This window comes from Acipenser ruthenus, chromosome 22 (assembly GCF_902713425.1).
Source record: "Acipenser ruthenus chromosome 22, fAciRut3.2 maternal haplotype, whole genome shotgun sequence".
Classification (NCBI taxonomy): Eukaryota; Metazoa; Chordata; class Actinopteri; order Acipenseriformes; family Acipenseridae; genus Acipenser; species Acipenser ruthenus.
Window position 1 is genome coordinate 2508629 of NC_081210.1, and position 24438 is coordinate 2533066.

General features: G+C 40.0%; 2 protein-coding genes across 3 annotated transcripts; both read right to left on the reverse strand.

Moving 5' to 3' along the window:
- Positions 1-644: 644 nt before the first annotated feature.
- Positions 645-15758, reverse strand: fbxl18 (F-box and leucine-rich repeat protein 18). Of its 2 annotated transcripts, none has more exons than XM_034052511.3 (5): positions 15565-15758; positions 14466-14663; positions 12696-14239; positions 11860-12078; positions 645-2071 (listed from the first exon to the last, which is right to left on the reverse strand). In XM_034052511.3, the coding sequence occupies exons 1-5, from the start codon at positions 15583-15585 to the stop codon at positions 1915-1917; spliced, it is 2139 nt and encodes a 712-aa protein (XP_033908402.2). In that variant the 5' UTR covers positions 15586-15758; the 3' UTR covers positions 645-1914. The 2 variants fall into 2 exon arrangements, with proteins under 2 accessions (XP_033908402.2, XP_034782558.1); XM_034926667.2 differs by lacking the exon at positions 645-2071 and adding an exon at positions 7714-9734.
- Positions 15759-19314: 3556 nt separating this feature from the next.
- Positions 19315-23766, reverse strand: actb1 (actin, beta 1). The gene is made up of 6 exons (XM_034052523.3): positions 23614-23766; positions 21848-21975; positions 21388-21627; positions 20584-21022; positions 20203-20384; positions 19315-20052 (listed from the first exon to the last, which is right to left on the reverse strand). Exons 2-6 carry the CDS (start codon positions 21968-21970, stop codon positions 19909-19911), a joined length of 1128 nt encoding a protein of 375 aa, XP_033908414.1. The 5' UTR covers positions 21971-21975; positions 23614-23766; the 3' UTR covers positions 19315-19908.
- Between the last annotated feature and the right edge of the window lie 672 nt (positions 23767-24438).

Genomic DNA, 24438 nt, shown 5'->3' on the forward strand with positions numbered 1-24438 from the left:
CCTGCTGCACCCACCCCCCCTTTTTTTAAAGATCATGCCAGGCATTAAAACAAAAACCAGGTGGCCTACCTGCCAATTCTAGTGGTTCATAGAAAAAGCATGTTTAAAACATGCTGTCAAGATAGCACTCTATAAACAGTGATCAATCATAACTGGGCAAGCTCACTCTCCCCAGACTGACAGGTGTGACGGGTTTGGATTGTTTTTAGTGATCCTTTCCAGGAAGGTGAGTTAACATTCACATGGCTTTTATATCCTGTTGAGGTTTTTTTTTTCTTTTCTTTTCTCCTCCCCCGCAAAAGCTGCACAATAAATGTTGACAAAATGATTGGTGGCATTTTGGAAGAGCCACATTACAGGGAAACCGCAAGCATTCGCTTTCTCATAGGGTTATGGATGAGTGAGATACACTACCACAGTGTATGATTTAAAGCACGGTTATTACAAAATGCACTTTAATACATCTGAGCTATTTTAAGGCACAACTGTTGGCATTGCGTGTCCAAGGACAGTTGCAAAACTTTCAGACGCAAGCAAGTTACAGTAAGCAGTCGCTTTGATGCATTGAAGTGTACTCATTACACAGCGCTTCAAGGCATATCGGGGGGGCGGGGGATTTTTATTGTAATTACCATGTTCTAACCCATGTGAAAATAATCTTTATTGTCTTCAATCAGTTCCAAGTGCATGTCTAATTAAATTACCATTACAAGACTCTTAACTTATACAGCCCAATCAAAACATTTATTTTTTCTTTTATTTTTTCTCCATCCTATTAAAATGACTAGTTCTAAGTGTGGATCACAGATGCAACAAGTCAGGTTGTTTTTAGTGACCTCCTGTAGTGTGTACTTTACTGCTTATTCTTATGGAAGCAAGCACAACCAGAATAGCAGAGCTGGGAGGAAACCTAACAAAATGCACAGATACAGTTCATTAAAGTTCCCGAACAGGTACCGAAAAACGGGCATGTGGACAAGCATGATTCACTACACACTGTACATGATACGAAACTATACCACAATGTGAACTTACTAGAAGTAGTTTTTCATATGGAAAATTACAAAAAAAAAATCACTTCAGGACAATAGCCCCGGTACATCATAAGGCCCCCTTTTTTGATTGTCTGGGGAAACTGATTTTGTTTTTTGCAGTGGTTAAATAAAATATTCAAGAGGGGTGTGGTGGTGACTTAACACGCAAGCATGTGTTGTATAAAGCCAGACTCATTTTAAATAAAGGAGTATTTTTAAAATGGAGAGATTAACCCAGGATAACACAGCTGACACCCTGCACATGGTTAGCTGTAGCTTCCCAGATTGGGGCCCAGATTGACAGTGCAGAACTGAGGCACAATGAGGTAGTGTGACTTTCCTCAATCTCACTTTTCAGTGCTGTTTAGAATGTCACGCTGAGTGTAGCAATATTTGCTATTGAATTCTTGAAAAGGAGTGTAACCCTTACACTTCCTAGCTCTCCCCAATGATTGTAAATGTGTATTACATGCAGGCGAAGGGGAAGCTGCATTATGGGAAAAAATAGAGCGACTTCGGTCCATTGTCAGGTGGTGTATTACTTCTTCCCTAGAAGCGCCGGATTGCACTGCAAACAGAATTACGATTGATCAATACAAAATTAGCAATCAGAAACATTCACAACACCAGTGGCTTCCAAACCTTACTGGCGGAGCCATTAACAAAGGTGATGCATGCTGCATACACTTTGCCTTTGTATTCACATTCATATTCACTGTGGGAGAGTCAGACGACAGCAGCGACAGCAGTGTTGGTTGAAAAGTAATCAAACAGTAATAGTCCCCCACTTGTGGAAAAGAGATCTAAAAAAAAAATAAACGGACACAACGGACACAAAAAAAAGTTCTGATGGTGATTGTTCAAGAGCGTGCCGCTGCCTCTACCACCACAGATGGGGCGGGTCCTCTGCCACGCGGCTCTTGAACAGTGTGATCTCCTCCAGGTGAACCAGAGGGGCGTCCCTGATTACATTCACCAGCCCTTCATGCAGCAAGGGGTAGACGATCACGTTCAACGCGGGACGTTCCTCCTGAAAACTAAGTGAAAAAACAAAATGGTTAATAGACTATTGTTTTAAATATGTTTGAAACACTTTTTTTTTTATGTTGACCTTTTCGGTAGTAAAGATGGAAAGTACAGGATTCAATTAAATTCAAGTAATCCACAGCAAAAGAATGACATGCGTTAAATGACTTTTTCTAAGTTGCAGCTGTTTCCAGAGGAGACAGCTTTCACTGCTAGTAAGACCATGTATGTGGATTTTACCATCGTGCTGGGGTAAGGGATTTAAGTCAGCTACTAAACAGGTACACAAGACTTATTTTTTTATACACATACTATATTCGGCCCTTTGATCACTGCCTCATATCTACAGCAGGCTGGATCTAGTTTTCCTAAGTGCTTTAATTTGACGGTAGTTTGAAAGATTTGTGGACCTTTAATTATATTAAGTGCCTTTAAATCTGGTAGATAATGGTGAGGCGACCTAAAGGCAGGTGCAGTCCCTACCCCTCTATCAATTTACCAAGCAAACATGAAAAGCTTAGATGCAATAAAAAAAATGACTTTGAAGATTACCAACACTACCAGCAACAGCAACTAATGCCGTTTGCTGTTTACCTTTAGTGCACAAATGTAAACACTGCAGTCTTTGTTAGGTATTTTTTCCTTATATAGCTAATATTTGATTTGCTGTACTTGAACTATACTACCTACGCATATACCAAATTATTAACAATCTTTGTAAATGCATTGTTTGCACTGCTCTTTCAGGCTTTTATTTACTGTACAGATACCAGCGTGTTTCGTTATTGTATAATTCACTGAATGATTGATGCTTTTCACCAGGCAAGCAAAGTATAAAGTAAGGTTTTTTTTTCTTGGAACAAAAGAAAAAAAAAATGCAATATAAAACACCACCTCCTGATCAAAAGCATGCCGTTATATTTTCATAAATGTCAACAACAAAAAAAGCCTACTAAGTAACCGTACCTTAAAGCAAAGGTGATGACAGAACTCAGTAACCAAATGCAGTTTCAGTTAAAAAAAACAATATTCACAACAGATCGCCTAAATATATGAGCATTTACCAAATAACACAATTACTCACAACATAAACTTTCTGAAAGCTTTTAAATATTTGTTTAAATCACATCTCCAACATGAAAAGTCATCATGACTACATACCAAGATAATAAAAAAATAAAAAAAATAAAAAGCGAGATGTTAACAGCGCGTGTCACACCCCTCTTATATTTATTATTATTATTTATTTATTTCTTAGCAGACACCCTTATCCAGGGCGACTTACAATTGTTACAAGATATCACATTATTTCACATTATACAGATATCACATTATTTTTTACATACAATTACCCATTTATACAGTTGGGTTTTTACTGGAGCAATCTAGGTAAAGTACCTTGCTCAAGGGTACAGCAGCAGTGTCCCCCATCGGGGACTGAACCCACGACCCTCCGGTCAAGAGTCCAGAACCCTAACCACTACTCCACACTGCTGCCCTATTTTGCAGAAGAGGCTAAAACATTTGATCACAGCAAACTGCTGAGAAACAGAGGGCCCCTGTGTATTCTGCACACCTGGGCAGGTGGTTTCAACTCAAAACTGATGAAGGATGGGTAGCTGCAACTTGCAAGAAGAAACATCCACACTCACCCCCTCAAGCAGACTGAGAGAAGTGAGAGATTACTGGAGTTTTTTTTTTTTTAAAGATCTCCAGAAGTTAATGATCACAGACATGTGTTGTTTTAAAGTGCTTCAAAATTACAACCACAACATCTGAATAAGAAAGCCACCATTAGTCCTGATACAGACAAGAACTAATGAATGCCCCAAACAAGCACCATCACAATTGGATGATCAGTAACATACGTATGAACACATTTCTTTCACCAGGGACATGCATCCCCACAGGGCATCATAAAGCCAAGACAGATTACAACAAAACAAGTTCCATTAGCAAAACTCTTGCTTGTACCTTCTTTGTAAGAAATGCACATAACGATTTTATGGGCAACTTAATTTATGGGCATCTAAAGTTTCTAACACGCTTGATGAGGTCTCTAAATACTACTGAGAGGGGTTTGAAACTGATAACTCCAAATGAAATGTACTTGTACCGAGGGCCTATCTGCAAGACTTATTAAAGATAACAGTTTGCCTTCTGGTGTTTAATCAAGTCTTGATTTTATGGTAATCCAGCAAAAGTAACCTTAACCTCATTAGATGATGTTCGACACGTAAAAACAAATTAGACCCCAAAAAAGCAAAGAAACAACACTTAGTTTCAAGCTGTGACTGACAAGGGAGTTTCAGAGAATTTATTAACAATTATAGTGGGAGTTTTTTTTCGTAAACTTCTATTGCTAGACTTCCTCGCACCACAAGAACCGAGGCATGTTTTGTTATTTTTTTAAAGCCCTTCTCTTCCCTATATTTGAATCCAGGTTATTGAAGTATGCAAGCCTTTTAGCTATAACACTTTCTACAGTATGATAGTCAGATCAGTGGATCCATCTGTGTAACTTCAATCTCTAAAAATGTACATTTTCACCTACCTGTAATTAGCTTTTTTTCTTCCTCACAAGAAATCCTAGTAAACTAACACCAGTGGATTATGATAGCGGTTTTTACTGCATATGAAAATTAACACACACACATAACCATGACGTATAATAAAAATATCTAAAGCACGCTAAACGAGTCCAAGCACATCACAGTGTTTCCAGCACATTTATTTTAATCATTTCTAATTTTAGAAGAGCCAAGAATTCCCTGCAAGAGACATGCAGCATTTTCACTGCTGTATGCATAAGGGAATGCTAGATTAATATTTGAGAAGCTGATTAATGGAAATAATTTACTTTATTTTTCAGACATTTCTGTAACATCCTACATTTTAATAGCCAAGAAAATGCAGAAAAAGCATTTGACGATCAGGTCTTTGATAGAAAGCAGACTGCAGAAGAATGGGTCATTTTCACACATGATTTCATTTGGCATATCGGAGGGGGAAATATTATGCAACACATGGATGGTTAGTTTAGGGGGCACTCCACACTAGAACACACACTGCAGTATGAACTGATAGCATGACAGGCACACACTGATTTATTATGGGGAATGGACCATTAGTTAGGAGCGAGCAGAAAACATCATTCAGTCTGGAAGAGACAACCAAGGATATAATAGAGGATTAGTATTTAAAAAAAAAAAAAGGCCTTTTGTGTGTTGCCAAGATAGGTAACCCTGCTCTCTGGACTTCAGATGGATGCAAGACTGTCCAGCCTCATCTTGCTGTGTCTTTTTCTTTTTAATATGTCCCTTCACAATGAGCGCTCTGTGTTGTTAAGGAAATGCCATGGCATTTGCTGCAGTGTTCTGCTTCGGTACGCCCATCTCTCCCCATGTTGTTGATGAGTTAGTTAGCTGTGACGCTCTCTAGCAGAACAAAGAGGGATTATTTGCCTGATGGCTCTTGTCTTGTCATCTCCCACATAGCTGACAGGCAGCGGAGAGGGAGTGAAGGAGAGAAAAATGTGGAAAAGCCAGCAAAGAAAGAGAAACAATATGCAGAGCGAAAAGCTGTTTACTTTCCGTGCCCATTAATAAATACAAACTGTGTTCGCAATTATTTTAGTTCTTTCAAAACAGTAACTGATCCTGGAATGCTTTGCGGTTTTGCATAATTCAGCTGTAAATATTGACCTTCACTTTTGGAGGAACCGCAAAGGCATGCTGGAGTTGGGTGGGTTTAACCAGTTCATTTGAAATTATCACCACAAATATTTTCTGAGTTTTTCAGGACTGTTCCCTTAAACAAAGCAAGGGATCTAAAGAGCTCTACAAACGAGAGCAAGCTGGGCAGAAGGAGCTTCTACACGGAGCTGTTCAGCTCAGCAGCTCCACCCCTACACCACACTCCTCACCTGCCTGGGCTCACAGTCTTCCAGAGAACCCACAGATTGAAACCATTTGATTCGTTGCCATATGTGTGCACAGAAACATTCCCTTCCATGGCCACTAAAGCTAGGATGTCAAAATGTTATTTCCCAGTTTTAACAACCTTCCACAGATACAACAGCTACGGCCAACAGTGTTGCATCACCCTACAGAATACACACATTTTGCTTCATAAAGTCGAATACAACCTGCAGAATAATGTTACGTTAACATATTGAATTACACACCGCTTTTTCCCATATACTTAATGAAAATATCTAAAATTATGTTCATACAGCTTATTTTTTTTTCATTAATGTCTCAATCCTAAAATTCTAGGTGATGCAAAACTTTTGGCCACAGCTGTAAATGTAACCCCACCTATATATAAAACAAATATTTCAGTTGGCAGAATGAATAAAGCCTTACAGATAGAGTGGAAAGAGGGCATGTCTGTCTGCTCCCTGTCAGCGAGGCATAATAAGCAAGCGCATTTAGGATTTTCTCATGTCTGAACCTGCACAACTGCTTTCAATCTCATGTTTAGAGTGCACTTAATAAACTCTCCAGGCTTCCTCAAAGATGGGGAAAACAAAACCAAACATGCACTGTGCAAAAGGCGAGCTACAAACGACATGTTACGAAACTGCTGCGATTGATGAGAGAAATTGCAAAACATTGACCCCTTCCCCCCTGCAACATGTTCTGCAACCTGCTCACCTAATACTAGTTTAGCTTATTCACTTTGTACAGGTACAGGACACTGCAACATGTGACTCTGAGGCACTATAAGCAGGATGTTTGCATAAGACATTCCACATGGACCAGTAATGCTATAGCATATTCTCCAATATCCAGCTCTCAACTGAAAATGTACCTTTTATAAATACAAAGCCTATTAATCAAGAGGGGCCAATGGAGACCAGCTGATCCTCATGCTAAGATAAAGTAACTAATGACGACGGCTAACACAGAAGAACACTAGACACAAAATACCCTACGAGTCTCTAAATGAATTCTGTGTTCCCTCCCTGAATAGGAGCAGTATAGCTGCCATGTTAAACATGTGAAGCTTGGGTTAAATATTGAAGTTAATCCCTCAGTATGTAAAGACAATCGTCCTTCATTGCAGCCCGATGCCTCAGACATTCACACCCAATAAGGAGCTCTTTATTAGATGGGAGAGGGCAATGTCTTTTTAAAATGTTCCTGAAGAGTTAATACAACTTTTTTTCTCTTTCTACATTCATCTTCCTGATCCGTTTAGAGAAAGGAGAAGCATTCAGGGTACTCACGATCATGCTTGCTGTAATGTGTGAGATTGCAATGAGACCACCTGAAATTGCTTGGAGACCACCTGAACTAATTTTCAGTCAGTTCCTGAGCATCCCTTTAATATAACAGACTTTGTGATTATAGGCTTAGGGCTGAATATGAAAAAAAAAAAATTTAAGTGGATTTGCTGCATTTTCATATAATCCTACTTCAAAATATGTACATCTGGCTTTATCTATTCATTTCCAGCATAACAAACACAAAGCTATAGGCACTGAAACCCAGAAACAAGGCAATATGTGCAGTAGGCTACAGAGAAACAGCACATCATCCTACATGAATAAACTAAAATGTAAAATGCATGTCTTTTTTTCTTTTTGTTTTTAAATAGCAGTTTTAATTGGAAGATGTCCTTTTGGCTCAAACTTCAAAAAAAAAAAAAAAGGATTTCCTTAAAAATGGCCAGACCAGATTAAGAAAAGAAAACAAAACGCTACAGAAACACAGAAATGCTGGGAAACTGTAACCTTTTAATGTTTCAGGACAACCCTTCAAATTAGACCACTGAGAGAGAAATCCATTTTGGATCTCATTTTGATATTTTTGCATTAATAAGTTTATTTTTTTCTCTCTAAAGGAGAGCTTTAGCATGCTGTTCCATAGTCCACAACCCCAATGTTTGCTTAAAGAAATCTCCCCAGGGGGCTTAAAAGGTTAGCAGAGATTGAATGCATTTTAATGAATAAAATACATGAAGTATTGCAGTTTAATGAACTAAACATTCAACTGATTAATTCCATGCAGTTACTCCTGCTTTGGAAAACATGAAACCCAACTTCAGATGTAAAAACTAAAATAGCCTACATTTATTTTTTTTTACATTTTGCACAGAACAATCCTCGATACCCTTTATTATCATTTTTATATATATGGTGGTGTAGCATTCTATTCACACAGCATCAAAAAGGTTTGTGCCCTTAAAAAACAAAAAGGCTTCCTTTTCTGTAAAAGCAATAACCAAAATCGTATGTTCATAAGGGCCTTTAAATAAAATTCTAAGAACACAGATCACTCCCCAGCTTGTCTTTGCTGGGCCATGCCATGAATAATAAGATGAGCTTATGCAATTCCCAGATGATCGAATTATCTATTTTTTCAGCTTAGTTTGAGAAATTTCCACACTGCTGCATCCCTTTGGGTAGTTTTGTAATTTCATTGTTTGGCTCTGCTGTTTTTTTGTTGTTGTTTTTTTTTTTTTTTTTTTTTTTTTAATTTATTAAAGTAGCCTGAGGCAGGTACTTGCAAATCCGGCTATCTTGGAGGAGCCCTGTCCACGACTCCTTCCCGATCCTATTTCATTATGCCTTGCCAACGTGCACTGATGTGTTTGAGGCAAACCTAAATCACATGCAGTTGGGGCGACAATCGGTTGTTTTGAAATTCAAGGCATAAAAATTCACAAAGGCAGTGTTTACAAAGCCTTGCAATGCCTAGAACCCATTATTAGCGCACAGTGTTTGAAGTACCTACTGTAATTATGCTTTTTCATGCCTGAACTTAACTTTGTTATAAACAAATCCTGGCACACATTTAGCGTTAATTAGTTTTTGGCCAGGCTGGTTACCATAGGCAAATCTCTGTTTCTAACCTGTTATCCCCAGCCCTTATCAACTCAAACTGGCTACTTACAGAAGCTCCACAACATTGCATTACAACAGCTCCATCTGGTGATCAAACACTGAAAAACACTCCCATTCAGAACAGGGAACTTTGACATGTCTGCAGTGCTATGTCAATTACATTTTCTCTCAATTCTGCAATGAATTAGATACTTGTTGACAGGTTTTTTTTTTTAAATAAAGAAAGCTCCGTTTGCATTTTTTATCAGAATGAAGACGCTGTAAACCGGATTCTGAAGAATTCAAATATAATCATTCATCTGCAGCAAATCAAATGCGGTGCAGAAAGCAAAAAAAAAAAATGAAAATATATGTTTGTAACCTTGTTAACTACACAACCAATGTCTCTGCTTAGCTCAAACTGTTTTTTTTTTCTTTTAAATATTGCATGTTGTATTAATGCATGCTTTTAAATAAATAATGTGCCAGCCCCAGTGACTGAAACAAGGACAAGTGTGTAGAAGCGTACAGAGTGTAAGTACATGGACACAATGCCTATACAGTTCTGTATATATTGAGGCAAGCTAAAGCCCTATAGAGCCGCTTTGCAGCTTCTTGTTCATGCATGCATGTGTAGCCCTCTGCTTCCAGGGACGTTCAGCATCTGGTTTTCGGTGGCACTCGCTGTCCCTCAGTGACAGAAGAGGGGCTGCGATATGCTCCAGTTTCATAAGAAACCTCAAAGGCTGCTTTGGCTCATTGTTCTGTGAGCCATTCCATAGGTGGGGCTGGATCATGCATTGTGTGCCTTTTGAATACTGCCGAGCACTGAGCCTGGAGTTCTGGAACAGACAATAAAGCAGAGTAGGAGTGGAAGGCATGTTGAGTAGGATTCTGAATGCAGGCAGCACTTTCAAGGCCAGGAGATTTAAATGGTGAAAATGATGAACAAAAATGGAATCCAAAATGGGGTCTGGGTCAAGAGGATGCCTTACTGCAACACGGCAGCTCCACCTTGGTAAACGATGGGAATGGTCATTTATAATGGGGCTTGGAATAAAAGAAAACAGAATTATGTAGTCCTAACGGGTAGGCTAGCTGGCAGTGTTGCTTCAGATGTTTGTATTTCCTCCCCTCCTGATACATACTCCAAACCTAAGCTTCTTCAAAGACTTATTCTGTAGTATAAACACAGTAGCAGTGAACACTCCCTGTATGATATTTTTTACCTAATGTTCTTGCTCATCTATTTTAAACAAACTAATCTATAAACAATAATAAATACAATTTGATTCAAATGTCCCATGCCAAATGTAGCCAAGCTTTGCTCAAGTCATCAGGTTTTTACTTTGGATAAAACAAACTTTATTCATTATTATTATTATTATTATTATTATTATTATTATTATTATTATCATTATTATTATTATTATTAGATTTTCGTTTCATAACCAAGCTTAGCTCAAGTCACTATAGTTTTACTATAGATAAAATAAAGTTCTTCTTATTATTATTATATGATCATTTCATAAAAGTAAAATGAAGCCCTGATGAGTTTTTGCATTCTGCATATTCAAAATCCTTCTCTGCCATTCATCTGACATCACTAGGATAACACCCTGTCCCTTGAGATCAATAATAATCAGCTCTGAAGATAAACAATCACTGCCCTTAAAAAACAAAACTCAATACTGCAGCCTCAGAATGACAATCAGAAAAGGGGGCTGACAAGCACATGATTCAATATTGTTGTAATAGAATGCAAGTTGATCAATCAGCCTTACCCATCTAACCACACTGGAATCATCCGTCAAGTGCCTTTGCACCTAGATGACCAGCCAAGATGGAAAATCATTTTCAATGCCTCATTAAAACTACAGTTGGGGGGGGGGGGGGTTGGGGGTCACCCCTAATTTAAGTGTTTAAAGAAGATCTAGGAGTAGGAATCTAGTACATGAGTCACTTGCTTTTAGCTACACATCAAGTCATTCTTTGTGCCACTCTGGGGTGATGCTGGAATGAAATGTGTGCAGTACTGCATCCCAGCTCCTCTTCACAGTGCAAACTCAAAATGATCAATACAGCAGCACTGGCTTTCCAGATAGGCTTTTATTGTACTGTATTCATTATTATAGCAGGTCTATGTTTCCCAACCCCCACTGTAAAACTGCACAATGATCTGGAATCCTTTTGTCTGCCATTGGTAAACAGTATGCTTTGTTCTTGCTGTGCTGGCACTTCTACGCAGTAATATTCACATGTATTTATTTACCTATTTACAAGGCTATGGAAAGCTCTGATATATACCGTGCAGCTCCTGATCAGATAAGTTTAAAAATAGTACCTCTCCCAACACTATGCCAAGCAGGCATCATTTCACACTAAAATGTGTTCTTGCCGAGACTCTTAAACGACACTTCCTGACTTGCTTCATTAACACCCTCACCTCTTCCTTGTGCAACTTTTCATTTCTAATACTTTAATTCGCAGGCACTTTTCCAGGTGCTAGCGGTGGCCTTAAAATGATTCGTATCCTACTGCTTTCATCTTCATGTTGCCTTCATAGTCAAGATGGCCAGTAAGCACACTTGCTGTGCATTAAACCGTTTCTGCCATTTCACATCGGACAGCGATGCGTACTCTGGAAGTTACACCTACCCTCAGGAAGGTTCAAGATGCCGAAGACCATTTGTCATCATTTCACACTGGATTTATTGCCCCTTTTTGGGAAATGATTAAATGAGCAATGTGAGCTTGCCCACGGCAAAATAACTCTTGACAAAAAATAAATAAATAAATAAATAAATGTGAATACATGTGCCCGAGATTGACTTCCACGCCAAACATGTTATATTTTCACTCACGACATTGCTCAGTCAACACAAGCCTACGAATCCACCATCTGCTCCAAATTTCAAATCGTAATCGATTACTGGCAGGTTATTCGGCTGGCCCTGGATAGCTTACCTTTGAAGAAGAGCCTGCTGCAGGTTTCTGCAAGCCACCAAGGTCTCTCCCGTAAACATGTGACACATAATGACATCGCGGCAGCTGGCCATAAATGACATCACCGCGTCCGGCTGGAAGGTCCCGTGGCGGGAGATGATGCAGAGGCGCTGAAGGGAGGGGCAGTGGCTCAGGGCCTGGAAAAACTGCGAGTTAGCGCTGATGTAAGGCTGCTCAAGTCTGCAGGAAGACCAAACGGATGGTAAGGCTCGTGTCACAGGGAGATTACATGTGTTACCATGGGCAGTAAAGTATAATTAGCAGGACAGGAGTGACTGAGTGTGGAAACTTTATCAGGTAGCAGGGGTTGACGCAGCTTTGCAAGGCAGTGTTAGGAATGGCAAGCTGGAGCAGTCCATACAGCACACTGTCTGCAAGGAGAAAGATTCTCTCACTGCAGGATCTTGTTTAAGATTAACTGAATCATGTGTCTACAGACAGTATTTATAGAAATGTAATACATTTCCCACTCAGGTTCTTTAATATATTGCATATTTTGCAATTTCAACGTTTATAATAAAAACGTTAAAAAATATTTCTGGAAATCCTGAAAAGAAACTAGGTGATTAGTACTGTTGTTTGGTAACCCAGATGGAATCCTATGAACCATTTACTTAGAAATATGAGCGCTAGATGTTTCTCTTAGCCTGAGCAGTAGCAACTATTCCCAATCAGAGACTGGGGATATGATGCTCCCTACTGGCAACAGTGAAAAGGTTCTCAATACAGGACTGCAATGTACAGACATGTTGAAGAAAGGTGACAATAATAATAATAATAATAATAATAATACTCACCTGAAGTCCTTCAGCTGCTTACAATGCTTGAGTGTTTCAATGAGGGAGGGCATGTATGTTACTTTTTTAAGCATGCCCAAGTTAGCAAGAGACAGAACCTGCAGCTCCTGGCACTTCATGCCAACCTGTACCAGCCCGGCCCCATTGACAATCCCGGGGAGCTGTGCCAGGGTCAGTCTCTGCAGGAGCCCCAGGCGCCCCACGGCCGCCATGTCCTCATCCCCAACCTGCCTGGCCCTCACACAGGGCGGCAGCTCCTTGCGGATGGCGGGCTCGTTGCGCGGCATGGAAGAGGAGAAGCTCGACCCGATCAGCTCCAACTCCTCCAAGAGAGAGGCGCTGTCGAGCAGCACCTTGAAGCTGGAGTTGGGCGGGTCCCTGCCCGACTGCTCCGAGCTGTTTCTAGGATTGTAAGTCTTGACACCTATCCGGGTGCTCTTTATGAGCCCCAGAGTAACAGCTGAGTTGGCTACAGGTTGCAGGCTGTTGCTCGGCGACTGATCGGAGCTTTTGTCTTCCTCTGAAACAGTGCAGACCGGCAACGCCAAAGAACGCAGGTGCTTCAGTTTGGATAAGATTGTGCACACGTGACTCTCAGAATGGGAAGGGCTATGGTGGTGTGCCGCGGAGAGGTTCAGGTGCCTTATGTTAGGGCAAGCATTCACGAGGGTCTCCACAATGTCGCAGTCAATGTCATCTTCGGCCTTACGGCTGCAGTCTTTCGAGAGGCAGTGGACACAGCCACTGAGGTTCAAGCTCACCAGGGATTTGAGGTCCTTGCCGTCATGCACCAGCTGGTTCCCGAAAACCAGGCAGCGGCTGAAATTTAAATAAGAGGGCGTGCTGAGTTTCAGGATGTGTGGGAGGCAGGATCCGTCCACCCAGGTCTTGGGCAGCTGAAGGGCTTCAAGGGCAACGTTTCGGGCCATGCCCTCCAAGAGATTCTTGGCTGCAGCCCCACTTTCAGGGAAATTCCCAGGGATGGAGATGACAAAAGCCTGCAGGTTCTGTGGGATGCGCATGCTGAACACTGTCAGGTACAGCCTCATGACTACCTGATTGACGTAGCCCGGGGCCAGCCTGGAGTAGAAAATACGGAGGCTCTGGTAGTGTGGGACACTGCTCTGGCCCACCATCAGCTGGCAGGAAGTCGTGAAGCTGGAGAAGTTGTGAATTTCAAAATACAAGAGGAGTCTTTCTAGGCTGGTGCAGCACGGCACCACACCATAGGAGGGTGTGTGGAGCGTCTGCTTGAGCTCTGTCAAATGGCTCAGCGTGGCCTTGCTCTCGCTGCTCAGCTGGCTGGAGTCGAAGCCGTGGCTGATGTCGATGGCGAGGGAGCGCAGGGCCCAGAGACAGGAGAGGATCTTGGAGAGGCGCAAGGAGGTCAAGCGGCATCCAGACAGGTCCAGCTTCACCAGGCTCTTGCACTTGGACATCTGGTCGACTGTTGGTCCCGACAGCCAGTAGCAGCTGCTCATGCTGAGCACCTGGATTTGACTGGCAATCTCTCTAATCATTTGTTTAACTTTGTCATCACTTGCCTAAGAGAAGAAAAAAACACACACACACACACACAATCTTAATATCAATTGCATGCGCCAGTCCCTAAAGTTAAATATATTAATCCCAGGGATGGAAATAAGACTCCTATTGCATAGCAATTTCACAGATACCAAGTTTTACTACAAGCTTGATTAGCCCCGGTGTATAGGTAACAAGCTCAGGTGTGTCTTATTTCCATCCCTGCAATCCAGAGGATTAGATTACCTGGTAGTCCCTGGTTAGCCGCACCGTGGAGACGAGGCTCTTGTCCAGGCACAAATTGGCAAACTTCTTACACACCCTCCTGACGCTGAGAACCACGTCATGGGTGGGCACGAACTTCAAAATGTTCAGCAAGATCTCATCTGAGAACTCAGTCATATTGATATTGTCACTGTCCACTGGGTCCTCACTTGGCATTTCCTAAACAAAGAATGGCAAATAATGACTGTGCTTTTCAGAATACCCTATTATAAACAGCTGCAAGTGAATTACATATTATTATTTTTCCATTTTAAAAGCTTTTGCCATCTTAACATGGTAAATGCAGCCCAAAGGTGGTAAAACAAGAAGAGATTTCATTAGCAAATGTTATGTTCACACATCACGTTTATATTTTAATTTGAAACAGAGATGCATGGTTCTTCAGCGCGGACTTTGGTGTGGTGATTCACATAAAACTTTTTCTCCACTAGGTGGGGCAATGCTTCACTTTTGCGACCGTGATTTTTACATCCCCCGACTATTCTCCATTACCGAGGTCTGGCTGCAACACTATCGTTGTTTAGAAACGCACTAGGTATGTAAAAAGCTGATCTCCCCTGTCGTCTTATTTGCTGCCTGAAACATTTACAAATCAGCACTTTTACATTATGAAAGGGAGTAACAGCACTTTTTTTTTTTTGCAAGTGTTGCAAGGAAACACAAAACCACGCCTAAAAACCCCCCAAAAAACACCTATATAGCATTAGGGGTTCATGGTGCTACCTTCCCTTTATTCAGTAAGCTTCCCGAGCTAATTATGTAATTGCAATATATTTCTGCTCGTGAATTGCTCATACGAACCCCACGTATTCCAAGTTGAATTCTAAAAATAGTCAAATGCTAGTTTTATATAAACATTAACACATACGTCTGTATGTTGTCTGTGGTCGAAACTGACACGATTTACTCAATTCTCCGCTGTTCATCTTACCGACTGTGTGTGACACACACATACATCTAGATTGTGTGTGTCTATCAACATATTTAAGTACCAAGATAACCTCTCAATTATTCATAATATACCATTTAAATAAGCAACACTGTGCTAAATGTACCGTACCTCTGCTTCTTGGTTGTCCATTTCCCAATATAAATATGTAGTCCTGTTACTACAAGACAGGCAAAATGTATTACAATTTTATTGTAATTCCATATATAAAATATGTATTTTATATATGTAGATAATAGGAAGATTTAGCTTATTTTAATTGAACGGCACCGCTTGACAGTTAAAGCACCGGAACCACAAATCAGACGGACTTACGCTTGTTTCCGGAGACTTCGATGACACACTTCCTTCATGGTGACAAGTGTGCCGACATGTTGGTAAGGGGAAACTGAAGCATTTCAACAACAGCAACAAACAAAAAAAATGATTTGCAGGACTGAAGAATGATAATTAATTCACATACCGCGGTTGTATTCCAAATGTCGGTATCATAGTTTATTTCTGAGGTCACAACCGCTCATAATTACGTATAGGGAGGTGTGACAATAGGGTCATCACTGTTAAAACCCCGTATCAGTGAAAGCTTGCATTGAAGTTACTGTTCTTAGCGTTAATTGTGAATTGAAGAATCACTCTCTGTCCCTTTCTGTTTTTCAAAAACAATTCTTTACCAATACTGTTACAGCAATCGCCGTCTGTGCCCACCCTGTTAAAAAAAATAAAATAAATAACAATACAAAAATGATGCAAATTTCAAGCTTCTGAGTCAACAACATATTCTCACACAGTCGGAAGCAACGTCGTGGGAAAATAATAGTTTTTGTAAAGTAAACTATGCAGGACTGATTTTAACGGTGGGACATGGGACCAAGAATTATGTTAGCAGGAGAGATTACAGAAACACCCCAAAGCCCGGGACGCTCAGAAACCCAGCGCTTCAATTAATAACATCTGCCGTTGCCAAAGGACAAAGTTACACATGCAGAGACCTTTACATGTTGTGACTAGTTCAGCAAATGTAGACAGGAAAGTATAAAAGGCACACAAATAGTGAAAGACGTTTCTATTACATATTCCGCATCAACATTGCTTTAGAAATTCAGATTGATTGATCATATGTGTTTATATACAGAACTAGTGCGTTCATTTAAAATAGAAGACAGTTGACAATACAGCGTTACTGACAGTAATATTATTGATCCACGTGTGCAGTGTTATGAATAACGTTGCAATACCACATTGTGTATTTTCTTTTTTTAAATGATGGACTGAATTTAGAGGGTTTTTTGCTTATTGTAAAGTAGATGCCATAGCTCATGTTATGAAAGTAGCAATGCTAGCTGTGTGTGTATGCTTTGCTGCCGTACACAATCAACTACAGTGGACATGTTTACAAATCGGCCACCTACAACTACAGTACAATAAGAACCAAGAGAGACCTTGATGGTGAAGCATGCCATTGTTGTTTTTCTGTCTGATATTTTTCCTTTTTAAAAGCAATTAGAAGGAGCACCGTATCACAGTCTATCATTCTACCAAGTAATACAGTGGAATAGTTAGTTGTACGCCTTTGTCTTATGTAGGTATTCACTTCAATTCAGGGCACTAAGATTTCAGTTTACAATAGCTCCTTTATTTTGAAAACTCATTGTTGTCAGGTATGGCTGTCTAATAAAATGTTATCAGTTTCCAGAAGACGTCCCAAGATTGCGATTGTATAGTTCAGTGTCCGCGTGTCCAGAAAGCTGTTATGTAAACACATTTTAAACCAGATCAATCAGGGGACCCAGAAATCTAAACTACACGTCGATTACCATTGACCCATAAATGATGAACTTTGTCGTGGAACACTGGAAAGTTGTCGTTTCTTTCATATGACTACACCGACACTCCCTGTTGAATGTTTGCAATGTAAACTGAATGGGGTACGGAATGTGTATTCCGAAAAACTACAAAAGATTGAAGGTCTTGATTATAATTTTCACTTAACCATTTAACCGAGTCTGACATTTCAACTAAAATAATGTGAAACAATGCCAATGTTTTTTTTAAGTTCAAGTCCATGTATAGAAACATTATAGTTATGTCATATATATATATATATATATATATATATATATATATATGCATCTTTAGTGCAAAGACTACCACAGCCCACTAAAATGTCATTTTACAAAACCAGATTTAAAAAAAAGAGAAAGTTGGACGTCTGAATCTCCAAATTGACATTCTCTAAAATGTGGGTCTTGCTCCAAGGGTGTGATATTAGATTTTTGAGTTTTCAGGCCTGTCTGAAACCTCCTATAGCTTTAAATCCTGTAAGTCTCTCTCTGTTTGAAGGAGTAAATCTGAATTCCTCCTGAGAGCTTATAATAAAACTGTTATTAATCATACAGAAGCAGTTATAAAGAGACTGGTAGTGACACGGACCATTAAGCAGCTCAGATGTGTTTAATTTCCATTGTGAACTACGGCGTTTCCGTTAAAAGAAATATTAAAGTCTTATAATGGTGAAATCCTTATAAATGAATATTGGAAAGATAACACCACCCTCCTTAAACTGGAATATAGGATGTGATTTTAAAACTACTTTGAGAAGACGTTTCTATTGGTGCTGACATTTGTATAATCCTATAAGGATTATGCCAGAACACTTTGTAGTTATATTGGAAGCTGGATGCAATTAAAATCTGTTAAATTGGATAGATGCTTAAAGTGTCTTCTCTTGTCTGAATTGTGATCACACATTGCATCATGACATACAATACAATTAACCTTCAAGAAAATAACGGTGACTTTGACAACCATGGTCACAGACTCAAAGTGCTTCAAAATGAATGGCACAGCCTTATGCTGTATGAAGTCAATATCACTTTGAATTGCTGCAGGGGAGGGTGGGGGGTCAGTGAATTTAAGGACCGATTGCAGCACCAATTTTCTCCATTAGCATGGACCCACCACTCACTGATGAGTAATAAATCACCCTGTAATACCACCCTAAAGGCAAGTAAGCATTTGTTTGCGATCATGCAGCTCTGGTGGATATTGGTTTAAATCATGTCCTGTGATGTGAATTGGCTGTACAACTGATGCATTAAAACAAGCAAACAAAAAACAAATAACCTAGGAAAAAAGAATGCAAATAAACTATGAAATCACCCAAGTAGTTATCATAAACCAATGTATTATCACTTAGCATCAGGAGACTACAATGTGAGACACGGGGTACTCAAACCCCATAAGAGAAAAAAAAAAAAGCTCCTTGCAGTGAAAGGTAAACTGCTGTAAATGACTTGGCAAGGACAAAGTAAACTTGTAGAGGAAACCCAGGTAGATTTGTACAGTATTGTTTCTCTCTAGGGAACAGAATATTCAAGTTATGCCAACTGAACCCACACAAAAGTACATTGGAAAGATGGGTCAAAAGTATGCATGTTGAATGCATAAACTACTAGTGTATACTTTAGAGGATGCGTGCCGATGATACCATTGTTACTGGATCTTTTATACCAAACATGTCTAAGTGGCAGTTAGCATACTCGAGAATCCCTGGAGTCACATGTATCACTAAATTATAAAGTATCTGACCTTTTCATCTTGCATGTGCAACAGGAATGAATTCAGTTTCACTCCACTAGACAAATCTCAGAGATTGACGTGACACACTAGTTTTTTCAGATTCAGTATGTGTAAAAGCTTTAAGTAATTGAAACTGAAGATTAGCCAGTATTGGGAAGGTGAACTCACTGGTATTTACTCATTAGTACCACCTAGTGGCTATTTGCATTTAGTATTGTTTTTCTTGGTAGATTCAAGGAATCTGGAGAAAGGAATAGAGAAAATAAGACAAAACCACAGTAATTACGGTCTTAAACATGTGCACTTTATTTGAATTGTATTAGTCAGTGTACAGATAAGCCCCAAAACTACTGACACCTCAACTCTCTCTACGGCTCATTTACGTACGCCCGGGGGGGATGTAAACCTTTATCTTTATGTATAAAGGTAAAGCTTTGTTTTTGCATAAATCAAGATACAGGACCAAGAATTTAAGGCTGAAATAAAAACCTAGACATTGTTTTTCAGTTACATAATTTACATATGAGCAAGGTTTCCCTCCCCCCCTCCCCCCTTTTCTTTAATGTGCTCCCAATTGCTGGGCGGCCTTCATAGAGGCAAATAAGTTTCTGAACAATGCACTTAACATTTGGAATGACAAAAAAAAAAAAAAAAATGAAATGTACATTAAGTCCTCTGATGCATTGTAGAACTTCGGGGATGCTCATTTGCAAACAAACAAAAAAAAAACACCCATTGCCATCAGCTTCACCGTTCCAGTTTTTAAATCCTGAGTCAAGCGCCAAAAATAACAAAAGCCATGCCAATTTGTTGTTTGTTTTGTTTTTTTTCCCTCTGCGCAATTAAAGGTCGGCGTGTGAAGTGGTAACAGTCTGTTTAGAAGCATTTACGGTGGACGATGGAAGGCCCGGACTCATCGTACTCCTGCTTGCTGATCCACATCTGCTGGAAGGTGGACAGAGAGGCCAGGATGGAGCCTCCGATCCAGACAGAGTATTTACGCTCAGGTGGGGCAATGATCTGAAATAATAAAAACACATTAGAAGCCTCCCAAAAACTAGGAGTCAGTGACTCCTACACACTAGAAACAATGTCTACAGCTTTGAACGGATGCCGACAGTTAACATCACTTAGGATGGGTGGTCTAAAGCATGCAAATGGAGCACCCACCTTGATTTTCATTGTGCTAGGTGCCAGGGCTGTGATTTCTTTCTGCATTCTGTCTGCAATGCCAGGGTACATGGTGGTACCGCCAGACAGTACAGTGTTGGCGTACAGGTCCTTACGGATGTCAACGTCACACTTCATGATGGAGTTGAAGGTGGTCTCATGGATACCGCAGGATTCCATACCTATTAAAAAAAAAAAAAAAAAAAATTGACTTGTTCTGCTAATCGGACCTCCAAGCAAGAGCTGCTCACCAACAACTGGCTTTTGCCAACTCATCTGTTCTGATCATGCAACAGGTTTGTTTGCATCATGCAAGTGTTTTGGACTACAGAAAGCATTGTATCTACTGATCTTAAGTTTGTTAAAAACCAAGTTGCTTACCCAAGAAGGATGGCTGGAACAGGGCCTCGGGGCACCTGAAACGCTCGTTTCCGATGGTGATGACCTGACCATCGGGCAGCTCATAGCTCTTCTCCAGGGAGGAAGAGGAAGCAGCGGTGGCCATCTCCTGCTCGAAGTCCAGGGCGACGTAGCAGAGCTTCTCCTTGATGTCACGGACAATTTCTCTCTCGGCTGTGGTGGTGAAGCTGTAGCCTCTCTCGGTCAGGATCTTCATGAGGTAGTCAGTCAGGTCACGACCAGCCAAGTCCAGACGCAGGATAGCGTGGGGCAGGGCATAACCTTCGTAGATGGGCACAGTGTGGGTGACACCATCACCAGAGTCCATCACAATACCAGTGGTACGACCAGAGGCGTACAGGGACAGCACAGCCTGGATGGCAACGTACATGGCTGGGGTGTTGAAGGTTTCAAACATGATCTGTGTGGGCGGTAAAGGAGTAGGGTTAAGAAATTGAAGTTTGGACACTATATAGAGTCTTCTGCAACTGAAGGAATCAACTGTTAGTGCATGCACATCTCATATTTCAATGAACTTCAAATCAGATTAGTAAGATCAGAAATGCAGTGCATCATTAAAGTTTGAAGAATTCAGAACAGAGCAGTGAATGAAACACACAAAACATTCAGGAGAAAGTAGTAAACCTGCAGGAAGATCCGGCAAAAGAAATTCAGATGTGGAGATAGAAAGCCTGAAAATTAGAAGACAGATGAATAAGATGAGCAAGAGGCAGCATAAACATGATCCATGGGAGTTGTACAAGCAGACTACAACACTCGACTGACCTGGGTCATCTTCTCTCTGTTGGCCTTGGGGTTCAGGGGAGCCTCTGTGAGCAGGACGGGGTGCTCCTCAGGGGCAACACGCAGCTCATTGTAGAAGGTGTGATGCCAGATCTTCTCCATGTCATCCCAGTTGGTAACAATGCCGTGCTCGATTGGGTACTTCAGGGTCAGGATACCCCTCTTGCTCTGGGCCTCATCACCAACATAGCTGTCCTTCTGTCCCATGCCAACCATGACGCCCTATAGAGAGAGACAAGGAAGTTAAGATTACAGTTCAGCCTCAAGTTTGCATGTCAAATGTATCAAGTTATTATGGATAAAACATTTAACAAAGTATGTAGGGAATTTAGTGCAAGATCCAAAACTATCCTGGTATGAACTGTTTTGAACACATTCCTGTCTAGGTGTCTTGCAGTTAGTAAGCTTAAGCAAAGTGCGTGCTATAGATCAGAACACAAACCTGATGTCTTGGGCGTCCAACGATGGATGGGAAGACAGCTCGGGGAGCATCATCTCCAGCGAAACCGGCTTTGCACATACCGGAACCGTTGTCAACAACCAGTGCGGCAATTTCGTCTTCCATGGTGACTGAAATAGGAGAAAAAATATATATTATATGCGTGAAGATCGACTTACTAGGCTTAAGACACTTGGAAAATACTTACTACAATTTAATGCGATTTATAGTTGGATATTTATTTGCATCACACCAAGGTCCAACCCACACAAGTTCAGGAAGAGAAGCCAGTGTAACCATAAGAGGTCCACTTCCTCTCCAACTTCCTGCTTTTACCTTCCCTTACACATCCGCCTTTGAGCCACTAGGGGGGGCTCTGGTGCTTAATTTAAAATGTGGTAGAGATTCAAGACAAAGGAAGTCCCGCTTCGATCTCTCATTATTACCATAAAAGGCAATGGTTTGAGCAGCTTTGCGACTGCCGGTGGCGTGGCAACGTGAACCGATTTCAACACCGGCTGCTAACATGACCACTCCCTTACACTGTCAAGACTAAATGCAATGTTCCAAATCCAAACAAATTATCCCAAGACACAGTCTTCCGGCTTTGTACCCCCGTTTAAAAACTCAACTAGAATATAATCCTCGCTAATTTAACAGAGTTTCAAAAGCGAGGCCACACATCTTTAAAATGATTGATTAACTATCGATAGACAACTCGCATTTCCGGCTTTATTACTTATGATAATACAACCCAGTTTGCAAAAGCAAGCAGCACTTTCAGACTGCGTTATATATATATATATATATATAAAATTACACACACGTTTAGTACCGAGTCATTTTCTAACTCAAGGGGTAATTTTTTTTTTTTTTTTTTATCTTAAAAGAAACGTGGGCGTCTGAATTGATTTAATGAATCGATATTTGAATGATGTCTCCGTGCCAATTCAGACCAATTATAAAATTTATTTCCAACCAAAATAAGCTTAACAGACGCACGTTATTCTTAAAACCAAAATGATGTTCGTCATGCAAGAGATTTACTTGGACATTAGGAACCACGCCTTCAGCGGCACAATGCAGCAATCCGATTATCGAGAGAGGAAAAAAGGAAGCGAGGCGGGTCACTTTAACACAACACCAGCCTTTAAGCACCAACTAAGTAAACGGAAGACAGACATGCAAGTTACTCGATTGCAAACTAAAATGAAAGCTAATCCCATAACAAACCATCACACAGTGATCTGCATCTTACAAAACGAAGGTACTTTATTAGTTTGAAAAATGCGGTGAAAGTAAAAAGCCGGTTGGGTCCATCGGAAAATTAATTAGGTCACACTCAAACTACCACAGCCATTGCAAAGCCAGACACATCCTCGATTAAAATAAATATTTTAAAAATGCAATCTTAAAAATAATGGTATCCCGTCGAACATAGCTGTAACACTCTTAACAAATCCCCACCACTATCTGATTTTAATATGCAAGTTACTCTTACAAAATTATAAAAACGCAGTATTTAACCAGTTACCTGTTTAAGTTAAATGTTAAGTTACTTTCAACGCTAATCTTTTCGTTTCTGGTGAACACATAAAGAAACAAATTTCCCCCGTTTGAAAAAGCAACGATTGAAACACACCTTACAAGCCAAATTATTGAAGACATATTTTTTTTTGTTTCATTTACTAATAATTAAACAGCTTTAAAAAAAATACAATACTACCTAATTTACACGACAATTAAAAAATAATAATAATAATTCTTACCTTAGTTTGGGTGGTGACTTTACTGCTTATGAGAAAAAATAACACAGCTTGACGAGGCTTTTTTTTCCCGCACTAGTTGCGCGACGGAGGAGCTCAAAGTGATTTTCTGCCGGTTGTGCGCGCGGTTTTATCCACTGCAGTTCTCTGCCGTCTGCCCTGCTCGAGCCATAAAAGGTAAACTTTCGGAACGGAGCGATCTGATTGGACATACGTCACACCCTCAGTGTGTCGCGTGCACATTGCTGCACTGTTTGTTGCAACTTGCTTCCCGTCTCTGTAAAGCGATAGAGAGGAGATGGGATTCAATACAATTCAACGCAACCGTAGGCAAATCTTTGCAATAACTACGTTATGATTTCTAGATATATTGCCTGTGCATTGGTTGTTATCTGCATATAGCAAACCAATTCGTAATATCATATATTTTAAAATGTTGAGGTGGCCATTCGTTTTGGTAGGTTATTATTTGCATATATAAACTGTACTATATATATATATATATATATATATATATATATATATATATATATATATATATATATATATATAAACGGTAATACAGTATCTGACTTTAGAATGCTTGATCATATTCTGTAAGGTATTATACAGTATTAAATTAAAGCTCTACAGTTAGGTACATGGTTTTGCAATTATTAGAATGACGGTAACGTGCAATTCTTAAATTAATGTGTCTGTAATAACTCTTTAACTGCAAAACTACAAACCGTGTATCCATCGCTAAAAAGAAAACTTGCATTCATATATACTAAAGTGTAAACAGACAGCTAATGATGAATAGTTACTTATATATGTCTTCATGCTGAA